General features: G+C 51.4%; 1 protein-coding gene across 1 annotated transcript in view; it reads left to right on the forward strand.

The window, feature by feature from the left end:
* The window catches only part of MYO1H (myosin IH), a 134,402-nt gene extending 123,040 nt beyond the window's left edge, over positions 1–11,362 (forward strand). The window contains exons 21-32 of the mRNA XM_027575612.2: positions 883–959; positions 2,208–2,276; positions 3,774–3,858; positions 4,291–4,450; positions 5,281–5,364; positions 6,150–6,243; positions 6,438–6,493; positions 7,281–7,416; positions 7,772–7,842; positions 7,985–8,082; positions 8,845–8,944; positions 9,916–11,362. Coding sequence (XP_027431413.1) covers positions 883–959; positions 2,208–2,276; positions 3,774–3,858; positions 4,291–4,450; positions 5,281–5,364; positions 6,150–6,243; positions 6,438–6,493; positions 7,281–7,416; positions 7,772–7,842; positions 7,985–8,082; positions 8,845–8,944; positions 9,916–9,978 — 1,093 coding nt within the window. The 3' untranslated portion in view covers positions 9,979–11,362. The remainder of the gene's footprint in view (positions 1–882; positions 960–2,207; positions 2,277–3,773; positions 3,859–4,290; positions 4,451–5,280; positions 5,365–6,149; positions 6,244–6,437; positions 6,494–7,280; positions 7,417–7,771; positions 7,843–7,984; positions 8,083–8,844; positions 8,945–9,915) is intronic.
* The last annotated feature ends 1 nt before the right edge of the window (position 11,363 follows it).

Consider the following 11,363-nt stretch of genomic DNA (forward strand, 5'->3'; position numbering starts at 1 on the left):
GACGTGGGATCACGGGGCATGAGGCACTGCTGCCCCCTGGTGGCTTCCCTGGGAAATTTCCCTCACAGGGCGGGAAGGCCGGGCAGGAAGCCACGGACATTGATAATTGTTTTTTCTTAAGATTTTATTTATCTATTTGACAGAGAGAGAGACAGTGAAAGAGGGAACACAAGCAGGGGGAGTGGGAGAGGGAGAAGCAGGCTTCCCGCGGAGCAAGGAGCCTGATGGGGAGCTCCATCCCAGGACCCTGGGATCACGACCCGAGCCGAAGGCAGACGCTCAAGGACTGAGCCACCCAGGCGCCCGAGGACATTGATAATTGATCTTTGCTGGTCGATGGGATCTTCTTTATACTTAGACTCCTGTTCCTTGTCCTTAATTTTCAAAGCCCAGGGAAGTAAGGTCAGGTTAAATCGGTGTCCTAGTTTCTTGAGGCTGGATAACAAAGGACCACAGACGGGCTGGCTTAAAACAACAGGAAAGTGTACTCTCTCACGGTTAGTTCTCGAGGCTGGAAGTCCAAAATCAAGGTGTCGGTGGGCTCTGCGGGAGGATCCTTCCTTGCCTTTTCCAGCTTTTGCTGGCTCCTATGTTCCTTGGCTTGTGGCCCTGTCGCTCCAGTCTCTGCCCCTGTCTTCACATGAACTTCCCTGTGCGTGTGTGTGTGTCCTTTTCTGTCTCTTATAGGCACACACTCGTTGGATTTAGGTCACCCCTAATTCCATACAATCTCCTCAGTCCCTATCTTGATGATGTCTGCAAAGACCCTATTTCCTGATAAGATCACATCCTGAGGCTCTAGCGGAAGGAATCCTGTCAAAGCCAGTGCAGGTGGTAACCAACCAAATTAATCATTGCAACAATCTCTCTTTTCACTTCTAGAACCAAAATATTCATTCGTTTCCCCAGAACTCTGTTTGCCACCGAAGATGCCTTTGAATTTAGTAAACATCAATTAGGTATGATTTTCTCTGTCCTGACTTTAGTAGAATGTGAAATGAACCAGTTTAGCTTGGGAGACGCCTCACACAGACAGGCTACGGGGTTATAAGACCCACATGGATGTGTGCCTTAATACCTGCTTGGAGGGCAGCCATGGATGCACACAGACACTTAAACACTGGATTTGCATCCCAGTTCTCGTTAGGACCCAACTCTTGCGCCACACCAGGGCCTAAGCTTTGCAAACTTCATTCATATGGGTATCTGATGTTGGAAGGGGTCCCTTCAAAGCCTGCAGCCCGGGGTGCGGGGTAGGGGGCTGTGAACAGTCAAGGGGGAAAGTTATGGGGTCGGGGTAGGGGAGTGCAAAATCTCTTTTAAACTACTGGAGTGGGGTGGGGCTTCTCCCTTGAAATCTCAACTGCTCTGCTGAGACCTACTCTGTTGAGGGATGAGTGCTTGCTGCATATTAATTCCTCTGTGCTCAGGACCTTGGTGTGTTCTTAGAATAAACCTACATGGCTGTATTATCTCCACTTCACTTTCCGGGAAACTGAGGTCCAAGATGTTGGTAATTTGCTGAAGGCCGCACAGCTAATAAGCGGCAGAGCTGGGGTCTGAACGTGGGTCTCTCTGGCTTCCGGACCTGGGCTTTTAACCACTGTGCTTGCTGATCTTTTTTTTTTTTTTTGGACCCTCACAGCAGCATGCACTAATCCCGGGACCTGGGACTGGGTGGGTGCTGGCTGCAGGTGGGGCAGGGGCACGCTCAGTCAGCGTTTCTCATCAGCCTCCAGGGGGATGGGATGTCTCTGGTCTGCAGGGAGACCCTGGATGAGCTTGGCTTGTGGTGGGGACTCGGTCACCAGGTGGAGGGAGGTGGTGGGAGAAGCTCCAGGGTGAGTGTCCATGTGGTCCCGCAACCCCGGGTTCACACTCCTCCTCAATAGTCGCCCTGTGGTGCCCTGCGGGTGTCTCCATCGCCTGAGCCTGCACGCCCATTTGTGGCATGTACTTGACACCTGCCTTGAGGGGTGGGTGTGCAGATGAAACAGTGCCTAGCCTGGAACCCAGTAGACTGGGTGGGGGCTCTTACCACTGAGTCTGTTCTTTACCTTGAGGGCGGGAGCCCGGGAGCTTCTGGTAGCCAGGCTTCCTGTACCCCAGCCCCTCCCACCCCTGCCCCGCTGCGCCCCGAGGCCTCTTCTGACCTCCCCTCTGAAGAGCACAACTGAAAGCCCTTTCGCCAACACTTTTATTTTCAGTTGCGAGGATCCAAGCCACATACAAAGGCTGCCTAGAAAGGAGAGTATATGTGAAAAAAAGACAAGCAGGTAAGAATGAAACAGAATCCTGCCCGCTTGCAAAGAGCCAGAGTTCTGTGTCTCTCACCCGTGCGGCACCTAGAGGCACAGGCTCCTTTGTGGCTTTCCCCCCACTGCCCTTGGAACCCGGGCGTGGCTCGTCTTTATTCTGTGGACCCGAGATTGTAACCCAGTGGCCCGTGTTGGGTCCCACGGATGTGGCTTAGTTCATCCACAGCATGTGCACGTTTAAAGAATAATTTTTTGTAAAAGGACACTAACCCTGCAAGTACCCAGGAACCCGTCCCGTGGCTCTCCAATCCCTTCTCCACCCCGCGCCCACATCGCTCTTCTGAATTTTGCCTTTATCCTTCCCTTGCTCTTCTTGATAGCTTTACCATCTATGGATGCATCACTGAATGACATATTTAGTGGCTGGCATGTTTTGAACTTCATAAAATTATACCGTTTGTATTTTTAGGGACATTTTTGTTCCCGAAATTCAACCAGGTGGCCATGTGTAGATTTGGTCGTTTATTTTCGTACCTGCACGGGATCGCACGAGATCAGACGTTGGCAAACTTTTTCTTCAAGGCCAGATGGTCCTTGAGACTTGTGGGTCATCTGGCCCCTCTCATGGCTTCTCAACTCTGACGTTGTAACGGGAAGGAACTTTAGGCAATACATAAATAAGCGGGCAGAGTCCTGTTGCAATAAAACTTTATTGACAAAAACAGATGTCGGGCCCGAGGGCCATAGTTTGCCGACCCCTGTGCTGTATGAGTATACGACAATCCAGCCGTTCTGTTGATGGATATGTGGGTTTTTGCAGCTATTTGTTTTTGGAACAGAAACAGTGCTGCTATGAGGAATAAAAACTTTTTTTTAAAAAAGATTTTATTTATTTATTTGACAGAGCACAAGCAGGGGGAGCAGCAGAGGGAGAGGGAGAAGCAGACTCCCTGCCAAGCAAGGAGCCTGATGTGGGGCTCGATCCCAGGACCCTGGGATCGTGACCTGAGCCAAAGGCAGATGCTTAACCGACTGAGCTGCCCAGGTGCCCCTAAAACCACCTTTTTAAAAAAAGATTTTATTCATCCATTTATTTGAGACAGGGAGAGAGAGCATCTCAAGCAGACTCCACGCTGAGCGCAGAGCCTGACGCGGGGCTCAATCCCACAACCCACGAGATCACGCCCTGAGCTGAAACCAAGAGTCGGACGCTTAACCGACTGAGCCCCCCAGGCACCCCAGAAAACATTTTTTTTTAAAAATTAGAATACCGAACAAAATATGAAACGCATTTAAAAATTGGGAAACAAGCCAGAAATCTGTGTGTCTCAATTGATGTGTGTCAATTTTTAAGTGTAGACAACTGAAGCATACACTGGATGAGACCAGCCAAATGCAGCCCCACGACTAACGTGTGCCCCATGTTTGGGGGAGGCGGTGAGCGGTTCTGAAGAAAGCCTTTTGTATGTAAATGTGATTGTGCCGCCTTCTAATGTCAGCAGTGAACTCTTTCAGCCATCAGACTGGAAGCGCACTGGCGTGGGGCCCTGGCTCGGAAGGCGGCCAGAAGGAGAAAGTGGGCTGTGCGGACCGTGAGGAAGTGAGTTCTCTGCAGAAGGTGATCGCGGACTTGGTTGAGTTCTTCGGCTTTGTGCAGAAAGCTAAGCTTCCCTCCAGGATGTCAGGCCTTAGGGAGTCCGCTCCATTGCTTTCCTCCGAGCTCCCTAATCTGACGGTGATCACAATTCACTATGCTCGTTTCTCTTAGTTCAGAAGTCTCAAGGTCGGCTGCCTTCCGATGCCAGTTGCTCTTAGCAACTAATTCAAACTGCTCAAAACAAACAAATAAACAATGGTGTGGGTGAAATAGAATGTATCTTTGGGGCAGACTTGACCATGGGCTAGGTGACTGTTGTCCTGCATGGGGACCAAAGCAATCTCTACCGTTTTAGCCTCCTCTGAAATCAAACAGGTGGAGAGAGTCCCGGTGCAGAAATGGGCCAGAAAGCTAACAAAACGCTTGCCTCTTCAGGTTCATAAAGGGATTCATCAACCGCAACCAACCCCTCTGCCCCGACAATGAGGAGTTTATCATGTTCATGCGGAAGAATTACATCTTGAATCTTCGGTATCACGTCCCAAAGAATGTCTTAGACAAGAGCTGGCTGAGGCCTCCTGGCATCTTGGAAAATGTGAGGACCGAATGGCGACTCCTGTTGCAAGTGACTCGGGCATTGGCGGGGCTCAGCTTTTTTGTGTGTCTTCGTGCAGCCTCCCTTGGCTAGAAAGGGTAGCCCTTAGTAAAGCGCTTCTTTGCAAGGCGGCTACACAAGAAATGTCACTCCTTTAAATTCATATTCTAAAGCCAACAGAGGTCTGTTTGCACAGAGCACTTGTCAATAGTTCCTATCCTGATGTAGACTTCCCGATGGCTTTTAATGACTGTCACGTGGAAAAGTGTTTCTCAAAAGGTGGTTCTGAGGACCCTGTGTCTAGAGCACAGTGGGGGCCACTGTAAGGTCCTGGGTCCCAGCCTGGGTCTACGGAGCATCTCTAAGAGTCCTTTGTCTTTTTTGCCAGGTCCTCGGATGATTCAAACACATTCAAGTTTAAGAACCAGTAGTTTAGCAACAGTGAAAAAGTAGTGCAAGATTGGCAGATGAGCTGCCTTCTTGAAGTTTAAAATACTAATGCTGTACTTTTTTTTTTATAAAGATTTTTATTTACTTATTTGAGGGGGGGGAGAGAGCGCACAAGCAGGGGGAGTGGCAGGGAGAGGGAGAGGGAGAAGCAGGCTCCCCGCTGAGCAAGGAGCCTGATGTGGGGCTCGATCCCGGGACCCTGGGATCATGACCTGTGCTGAAGGCAGATGCTCAACCGACTGAGCCACCCAGGCATCCCTAATGCTGTACTTTACATGAGAATGGATTCAGCTGTGCTGTCAAAGCCTCTGTCTTGGTGGCCACAGCCCAAGAACTGGGTGTGCGCAAGGCAGGTGGGACAGAGTGTGTTCTCCACACAGGCGTCGGACCTGCTCAGAAAAATGTGCACAAGGAACCTGGTCCGGAAGTACTGTTGTGGGATCACGGCCGAGAGGAAAGCGCTGGTAGGGATGGGGGGGGGGGGGGCACACGGGCAGGTAGCCAGGTGGGGTAGGGGCTGGGGCTGGTCTCACCTGGGAGGCGAGGTTTGCACTGGGCCCGTGCCTCGAACGTGTTGAGGACTAAACATGCCTAGGCCACTTGGCACGGAGCCCCGGCTCCAGGGCAGCTGTTACAAATAAAGCTGCTCGTATTGTTGCCATGGCAACAGGATCCAGGTGGTCCCCTACGCTGCCCAGAATGCAGGACCCCTTCTCTGCTGCAGGGTTTGGTTTATGCTTATCTGCAGGTCAGCAGACTTTAAAGCACTAGAGTAGTATCTTGGGGTCTGCGGGTCACATGATCGCTGTTAGAATCACTCCACTGCCAGCAGAGCATGACAAGCTGCCAGGGACAACATATAAACAGATGGCAGAGCCGTCCTGCCAAGAATGAACAACGAAGCCAAAAAATTACCAAAAAAAAATGGGCAGCAGGCTGGATTTGGCCCTTGGGTTGTAGTTTGTGGATCTCTGACCTAGAAGAAAGGGCCTGCTCTCTGAAATTCTTGAAAATTCCACTTCTGGGAAAAGCGTGCAAGAGACCAGCCTTAAGTGTCGGCTCTGGTCTCTGCTGGTATAATTTTTAGGGCGTTTTGGCCAAAGCCTGGAACCTGTTATGATTCCTGTGCCAAAGGAGGACAAGGCTACTAGAGCTTAGCAAGGAAAGCAAGCTGCCCCTGGACCCGCTGTGCCTCTCTCCCAAGGATCCTCGTGGCTACCACTTTGTACCTCCAATTCTGTCTTACCAGATGCAGCAAAAGGTGGTTACAAGTGAGCTCTTCAGGGGAAAGAAAGAAGGTTATGCCGAAGTCTTAAGCCAGCCCTTTGCCAACAGTCGGATCGGTAAGTACATTTTTCCATCTGTGCACTCGCTTCTCCTATTTTAAGAGCTGAAAGAGGATGCCTGACTCCGTAGCATGTCCTGACCATAGCTGAGGTCTTGGGTCACAGAGGGGCGTAAGCCCAGCAGATACCAGTGGCTTTGGCACCAACATGGTATTTAGTGATGATTCGCTGTGTTCTGGTTCCCTCCCCAGATGAAGGAGACATTAATCCCAAAGTGCTTCAACTCATTAGCAATGAGAAAATCCAGGTAAGGAAACGTGGGTCTTTGGGTCCAACAGGATTCCCTTAACAGGGTCTGTTTTCTCTACGAAAAGTGTCTGGAAGCACTGTTGAAATGCAAGGGTGCATGTGGGTGGGCCGGGCTCTCGACTGTAATGCTCTGGGTATTAACGAAGACTGTGGGGCCGGGTAACGAAGACGTGACCACTAGGTACCTATTGCTGTTCTTACGGTCCTTATCTGTCACCCTAGGAACTGGGTTCAGTTTCCTTTCTTTTTAAAAAGATTTTATTTATTTGAGAGAGAGAACACAAGCAGGGGGGAGGGGTAGAGGGAGAGGAAGAAGCAGACTCCCCGCTGAGCAGGGAGCCCGATGCAGGACTCGATCCCAGGACCCCGGGATCATGACCTGAGCCAAAGGCAGATGCTTCACCGACTCAGCCACCCAGGCGCCCCATGGGTTTGGTTTTCTATGAAATTGAGTGAAACGCAGCCACGAACTTAATCCCTGAACATCCCCTATTAGAAGCGGTGTGGCAGGGTGTCAACATGGGCTTCGTAATTTAGCTGAGCACCATCCAGGCAGGTTCCTTAAGCTCTTGCTGCCTCTGTCCTTCCGTGAGTGGGGATGGCGGATGTCTTGAGAGGCCGGAGGCCGAAGCGGTTGATGGTGGGAGGCGCTGTGTGGTGATACCGGTTTGTCTGAGCCTCTCTCTGTTTGAGTGCTTGAAGTAACTGGTCTTAGCAGTCTGGGGTAACAAGGAACTCCGTACTCCACCCTGTCCCCCCACGGGGTCACCTTGCTCTCCTCGCAGTATGGTATCCCGGTCATTAAATATGACAGGAAAGGCTTCAAGGCCCGGCAGCGCCAACTCCTCCTGACTCAGAAAGCGGCTTATGTGGTGGAGCTTGCCAAAATCAAGCAGAAAATAGAATACTCAACACTCAAAGGTAAGCAGGCCGTCTTCAGGCCGTTCACCGGGCGGGCGTAGCTCCCAGGGAACACCCGTAAGGAAGGCGCCCTCTACTGGAAGACAGAGTGTAGGGTGCCCGGAAAGCCTGGGGGGCTGCCTGGGCCCGGCCCGGGCTTCTTTTTTCTGGCGTAAATGAAAGCGGCCGCCCCTTCCCCCCCCCCCGGATTGGACAACAGTCACCTTCTCCGATGACCTGTGTTTTATTCCAAGCGCGGCCCTTCACAGCCTCCTAGCATGCCGGCTGCTGGGGTGTGCCCTTCCTCCGCCTCTTTTTTCTGCATGAACGTCAAGTTGTCCAGTTCCTGGTCCCTAACTCTGGGGTCTGTCCTAAGGTGTGTCTACTGGCAGCCTCAGTGATGGCATCTTGGTCATTCACGTCTCGCCGGAGGACCACAAACAAAAGGTAAGTGACGGCCCCCCTTGCCGGCCAGAGGAGGGAGACCCTGCCGTGCTACTGAGCTGCCCCCCCGTGAAGCCTCCGTCCGGAAGAGTATTTTTCCTCGAGGCCGTGGCCTCTTTTAACTGCCCCGTCCTCTCCTGGTCAGGGGGATACCGTGTTACAGTGTGAGCACATCTTCGAAGCAGTCACGAAGCTCGTCATGCTGCTCAAGAGGGGGAACGTGGTGAATGTCGCTCAGGGAAGGTAGGGGCTTTCTTCAGCGATCGCCCGTTCACCAAGGCAGCCGGGGGCTTGCGGCCCAGTTCTCCAAGGAGGGCCTGCCATCCCTGGGGGGAAGCTGTTGGCCAGGGCAGGTGACAGCCACACCTTTCGCTTGAGCACCATGGGCCGCAGCTTGGCAGGCTGCTTACCACACTGATGAGAGGACAGCAGTAAAATTTCTTTAGGATGTAGAGGAAAAAGCCTTGGCACAGAGGGTGCTCTTATTCGAGTCTCATCTCTGAAGGAGGTGCCATGTTTTCAGTTTCACGGGCACAAAGCGGCTGAGCAGCAGGCCCTGTGTCAGCTGGCTGGTCGGGGACCATGTGGGGGTTCCTGGGGCTGAATCCCGGAGGCTCCCAGACCCCCGTGCAAGCAGCCTGCAAGCAGGCTGATGAGCAAATTCCTATGTGCAAGAGGGAGAGAGAGTGGGGAGCGCTCCCCTGAGGGGAGACCTGGTCACCCCATGAGCATTTCAGCAGGACCATACGTAGGTGGTTCTTCAGACGGCAGATTGGCCCCCTGAAGAACTGAACATGCTAAGTTGATTTGGGAACAGCCACAGAAACATGGGGTAAGTTTCCCAGTTGTGGCAATGGTTGTCTTTCGAGGACTCAAATGTGCACTAAAACTCGGTAATAATACAAATGGGAATTTGATCTCGAAGCTACGAGTCTCGTGAGTTTCTTTTGTAGACAGAAGGTGAAAAACAGAACGTCAGTAACTGATCACTTGGTGTGTTTTCAGTTTACAGTTTTGTATCAGTCCTGGAAAAAAAGGCACAATAGTTTTCGACACAGGACCGGAAGAACAAATCTATAAAGATAAAAACGGCCAGTTAACAGTGGTGAGTGGCTGTGGCGGGAGGTGAGTTTTACCTGAGAATATAGATTAAAATGTGACCATTTTCAGCCCTCCTCTAGACTTTTCATGTCTCCCTCTGTTCCCGATTCTACATCAAAACAACAGGAAGGTATTGATGCCAAAGACACACATTCACACATGGGAATGAGAATGTTTGAAGCAAGTTTACCTCCCATTTCTAGTTGTTAGTGAACAGGACGGTGACATTAAATATCTTCTCAGTTTTAAATGCTGAAGCCAATTTTTCACGGGAGGGCCAAGGCCTAAGGCTCTCCCAGCGAGCTTCTGAACATACCTGGTCCGGAGTCTCGGCCCTGGACCCTGTGCTGTGACTGGCGGGCGTGTGGCTTGGGCTTTGCAATGGGAGCCGTGTCAGGTCCGAAGAGCCGAGCTCACCGCTGTCTGGTGCAGTCCGGGCTGAGTGCTCGGTGCTTTGTCCTCCCTGCTGGTCCCACTGTGCTAGGCCGGGCGTCCCAAAGCTCTCACTGGCCACGTGGTACACCGGGCTTAGTTTGATACCATTTTGCTAGCAAATGACAGAGTAAAACCTGAGGGGGGCATCTCTCAGATGTATTTTGTAGGTGCACCCAGTATTATTATCTGATACAAACGAATGAGCGAGCAGTCTGTCAATATACGGGGTGTCTCATACATACTTCCATTTGCATGCCCTTAACCGTGAAACTTTTTGTGGGCGGGTGTAAATAGGACCCCAAAGGCTTTCATAACACAATTGCCCCTGAGCTCCTTCAGGGAGAAGATAAAATCTTGAAGTATCATTTCAGATGTAAGCTATCAGGTGACTTTTCAGTTTACGTGCTGTCTTCGGGGTATAACCTTTAAGAATGATTTTGTCCTGGGAGTCACACAGCTTGTCTGCCTGACTGGCTCGGGCTGAAAATGCTAAGCAGCCTCACTGAGTCCTTTTCTAAATGCCCTTTGTCTCGGTGGCAGGTGGGGCTGGCTTCTAGAAGCTCGTCCGCACCGCTGCTGGGACATCAAGGGTCTCTAACCTAAGTGTGGGCGCTCTCCCAAGGTGTCGGTCCGCACGAAGTCCTCTTGATCTCGCCCCATGGCCAGCTCTGTTCCGGCTGAGGAAAGCACCGAGGAAGCGGGAGGCTGTCCAAGGAGCTACACCTTCAAGGAAAGAAGTCCCAGCAGCTCTAGGCAAAGGAGCACCTCTGAAGAAACCGAGTGGCATCTGCCCATCTCCCGGTTCTCAGCAGCTCTGGGGCACTAAAGGAAAAGGTCCTCTTCAGGGGCCCAAACTCAAGTTACCTGTGAGGATGGGTTTCAATGTCCCTACCCAGTCCTTCCCTCGATGGGTACTTGAACATGTCATTATAGGGTGGGCAACAGATCCTCTACCTTTGTCAAGCTGCCCCTGAGGAACAATTTGATAAAGCTGCAAATTTTGAATTTTGCTCTAACTAAATGGAATTTAGGCGCTTTGGGTTCCAGAGGGGGAGCTGTAGCAGAAATGTTAAGGCCGTGGGTGTGTTTCTTTCTTGTCCCGGGCTCCCCCCTTCCCTTGTATTAAAGTAGCAGCAACCCCAGCTGATTCACTCTGCTTTCCACCTAAGACTTCCTTACGGTGTTTACTAGAACGATGACACCCCCGCCCCTCCCCGGAGACTTCAAGGTGATAAAGCAGAATGAATGGAGGATAGAGGCCTTCCTCTCTTTGCTGTGAACCCCCCTCGCGCTGGCTGGATTGTGCTGGATGTTTCTGAAAAGACCCAGAAAATTAAACAGAGGCATCATGTAACTTTTATTTTACACGTCCACAAATGCTTGTACAACATACAGTGACTACTTCTAACGTTTATAGCATTTTCTTCATAGCACAAAAAGGAAGGTTAGTGACACAGGTGTGCCACAGGCACGCTGGGTGGAGCACACACTGTGGAGGAGGGCTGAGCGTTGCAGACACGTGGGTCCCGAGCAGCTGCTGGGAGGTACAGGTGAGCCCACCTACGCGGAGCGCGGGGCGTCCCTGCACCTCGGCCAGGCTGCTCGTCTGCTACCTACCGTGGGGGTGGAGGGGGCAACAGAAGAGGTTACTCCAGGATTGTCTTGGGCACAGAAGAAGGACTTCTTTCAAAAAGCTGTTTTACTTCAACTGTAAGCTCTTACAATGTAATAAAACTTCACTCTTTACCAAATCTTAAGCCAGTGTTTTACTTAGATGGTTCTTAAGTATAAATACGGACCTTTGTTTGCCCTTCAGGCTAGCATAAGAATCAGTTCCTTGTGGAATACATCTACTACCACAGCTTGGACCAGCCAACACGTGCTGTCATCTCCTGGCTGTGCGACTAACGGCGCGTCATTCACCACGGAATATTTCAGGAACCTGTTCAGATCCCAGGAAAGCAAAGACTCAAAACTACAAGTGTGAA

This window comes from Zalophus californianus, chromosome 14 (assembly GCF_009762305.2).
Source record: "Zalophus californianus isolate mZalCal1 chromosome 14, mZalCal1.pri.v2, whole genome shotgun sequence".
In the NCBI taxonomy this organism is placed as follows: Eukaryota; Metazoa; Chordata; class Mammalia; order Carnivora; family Otariidae; genus Zalophus; species Zalophus californianus.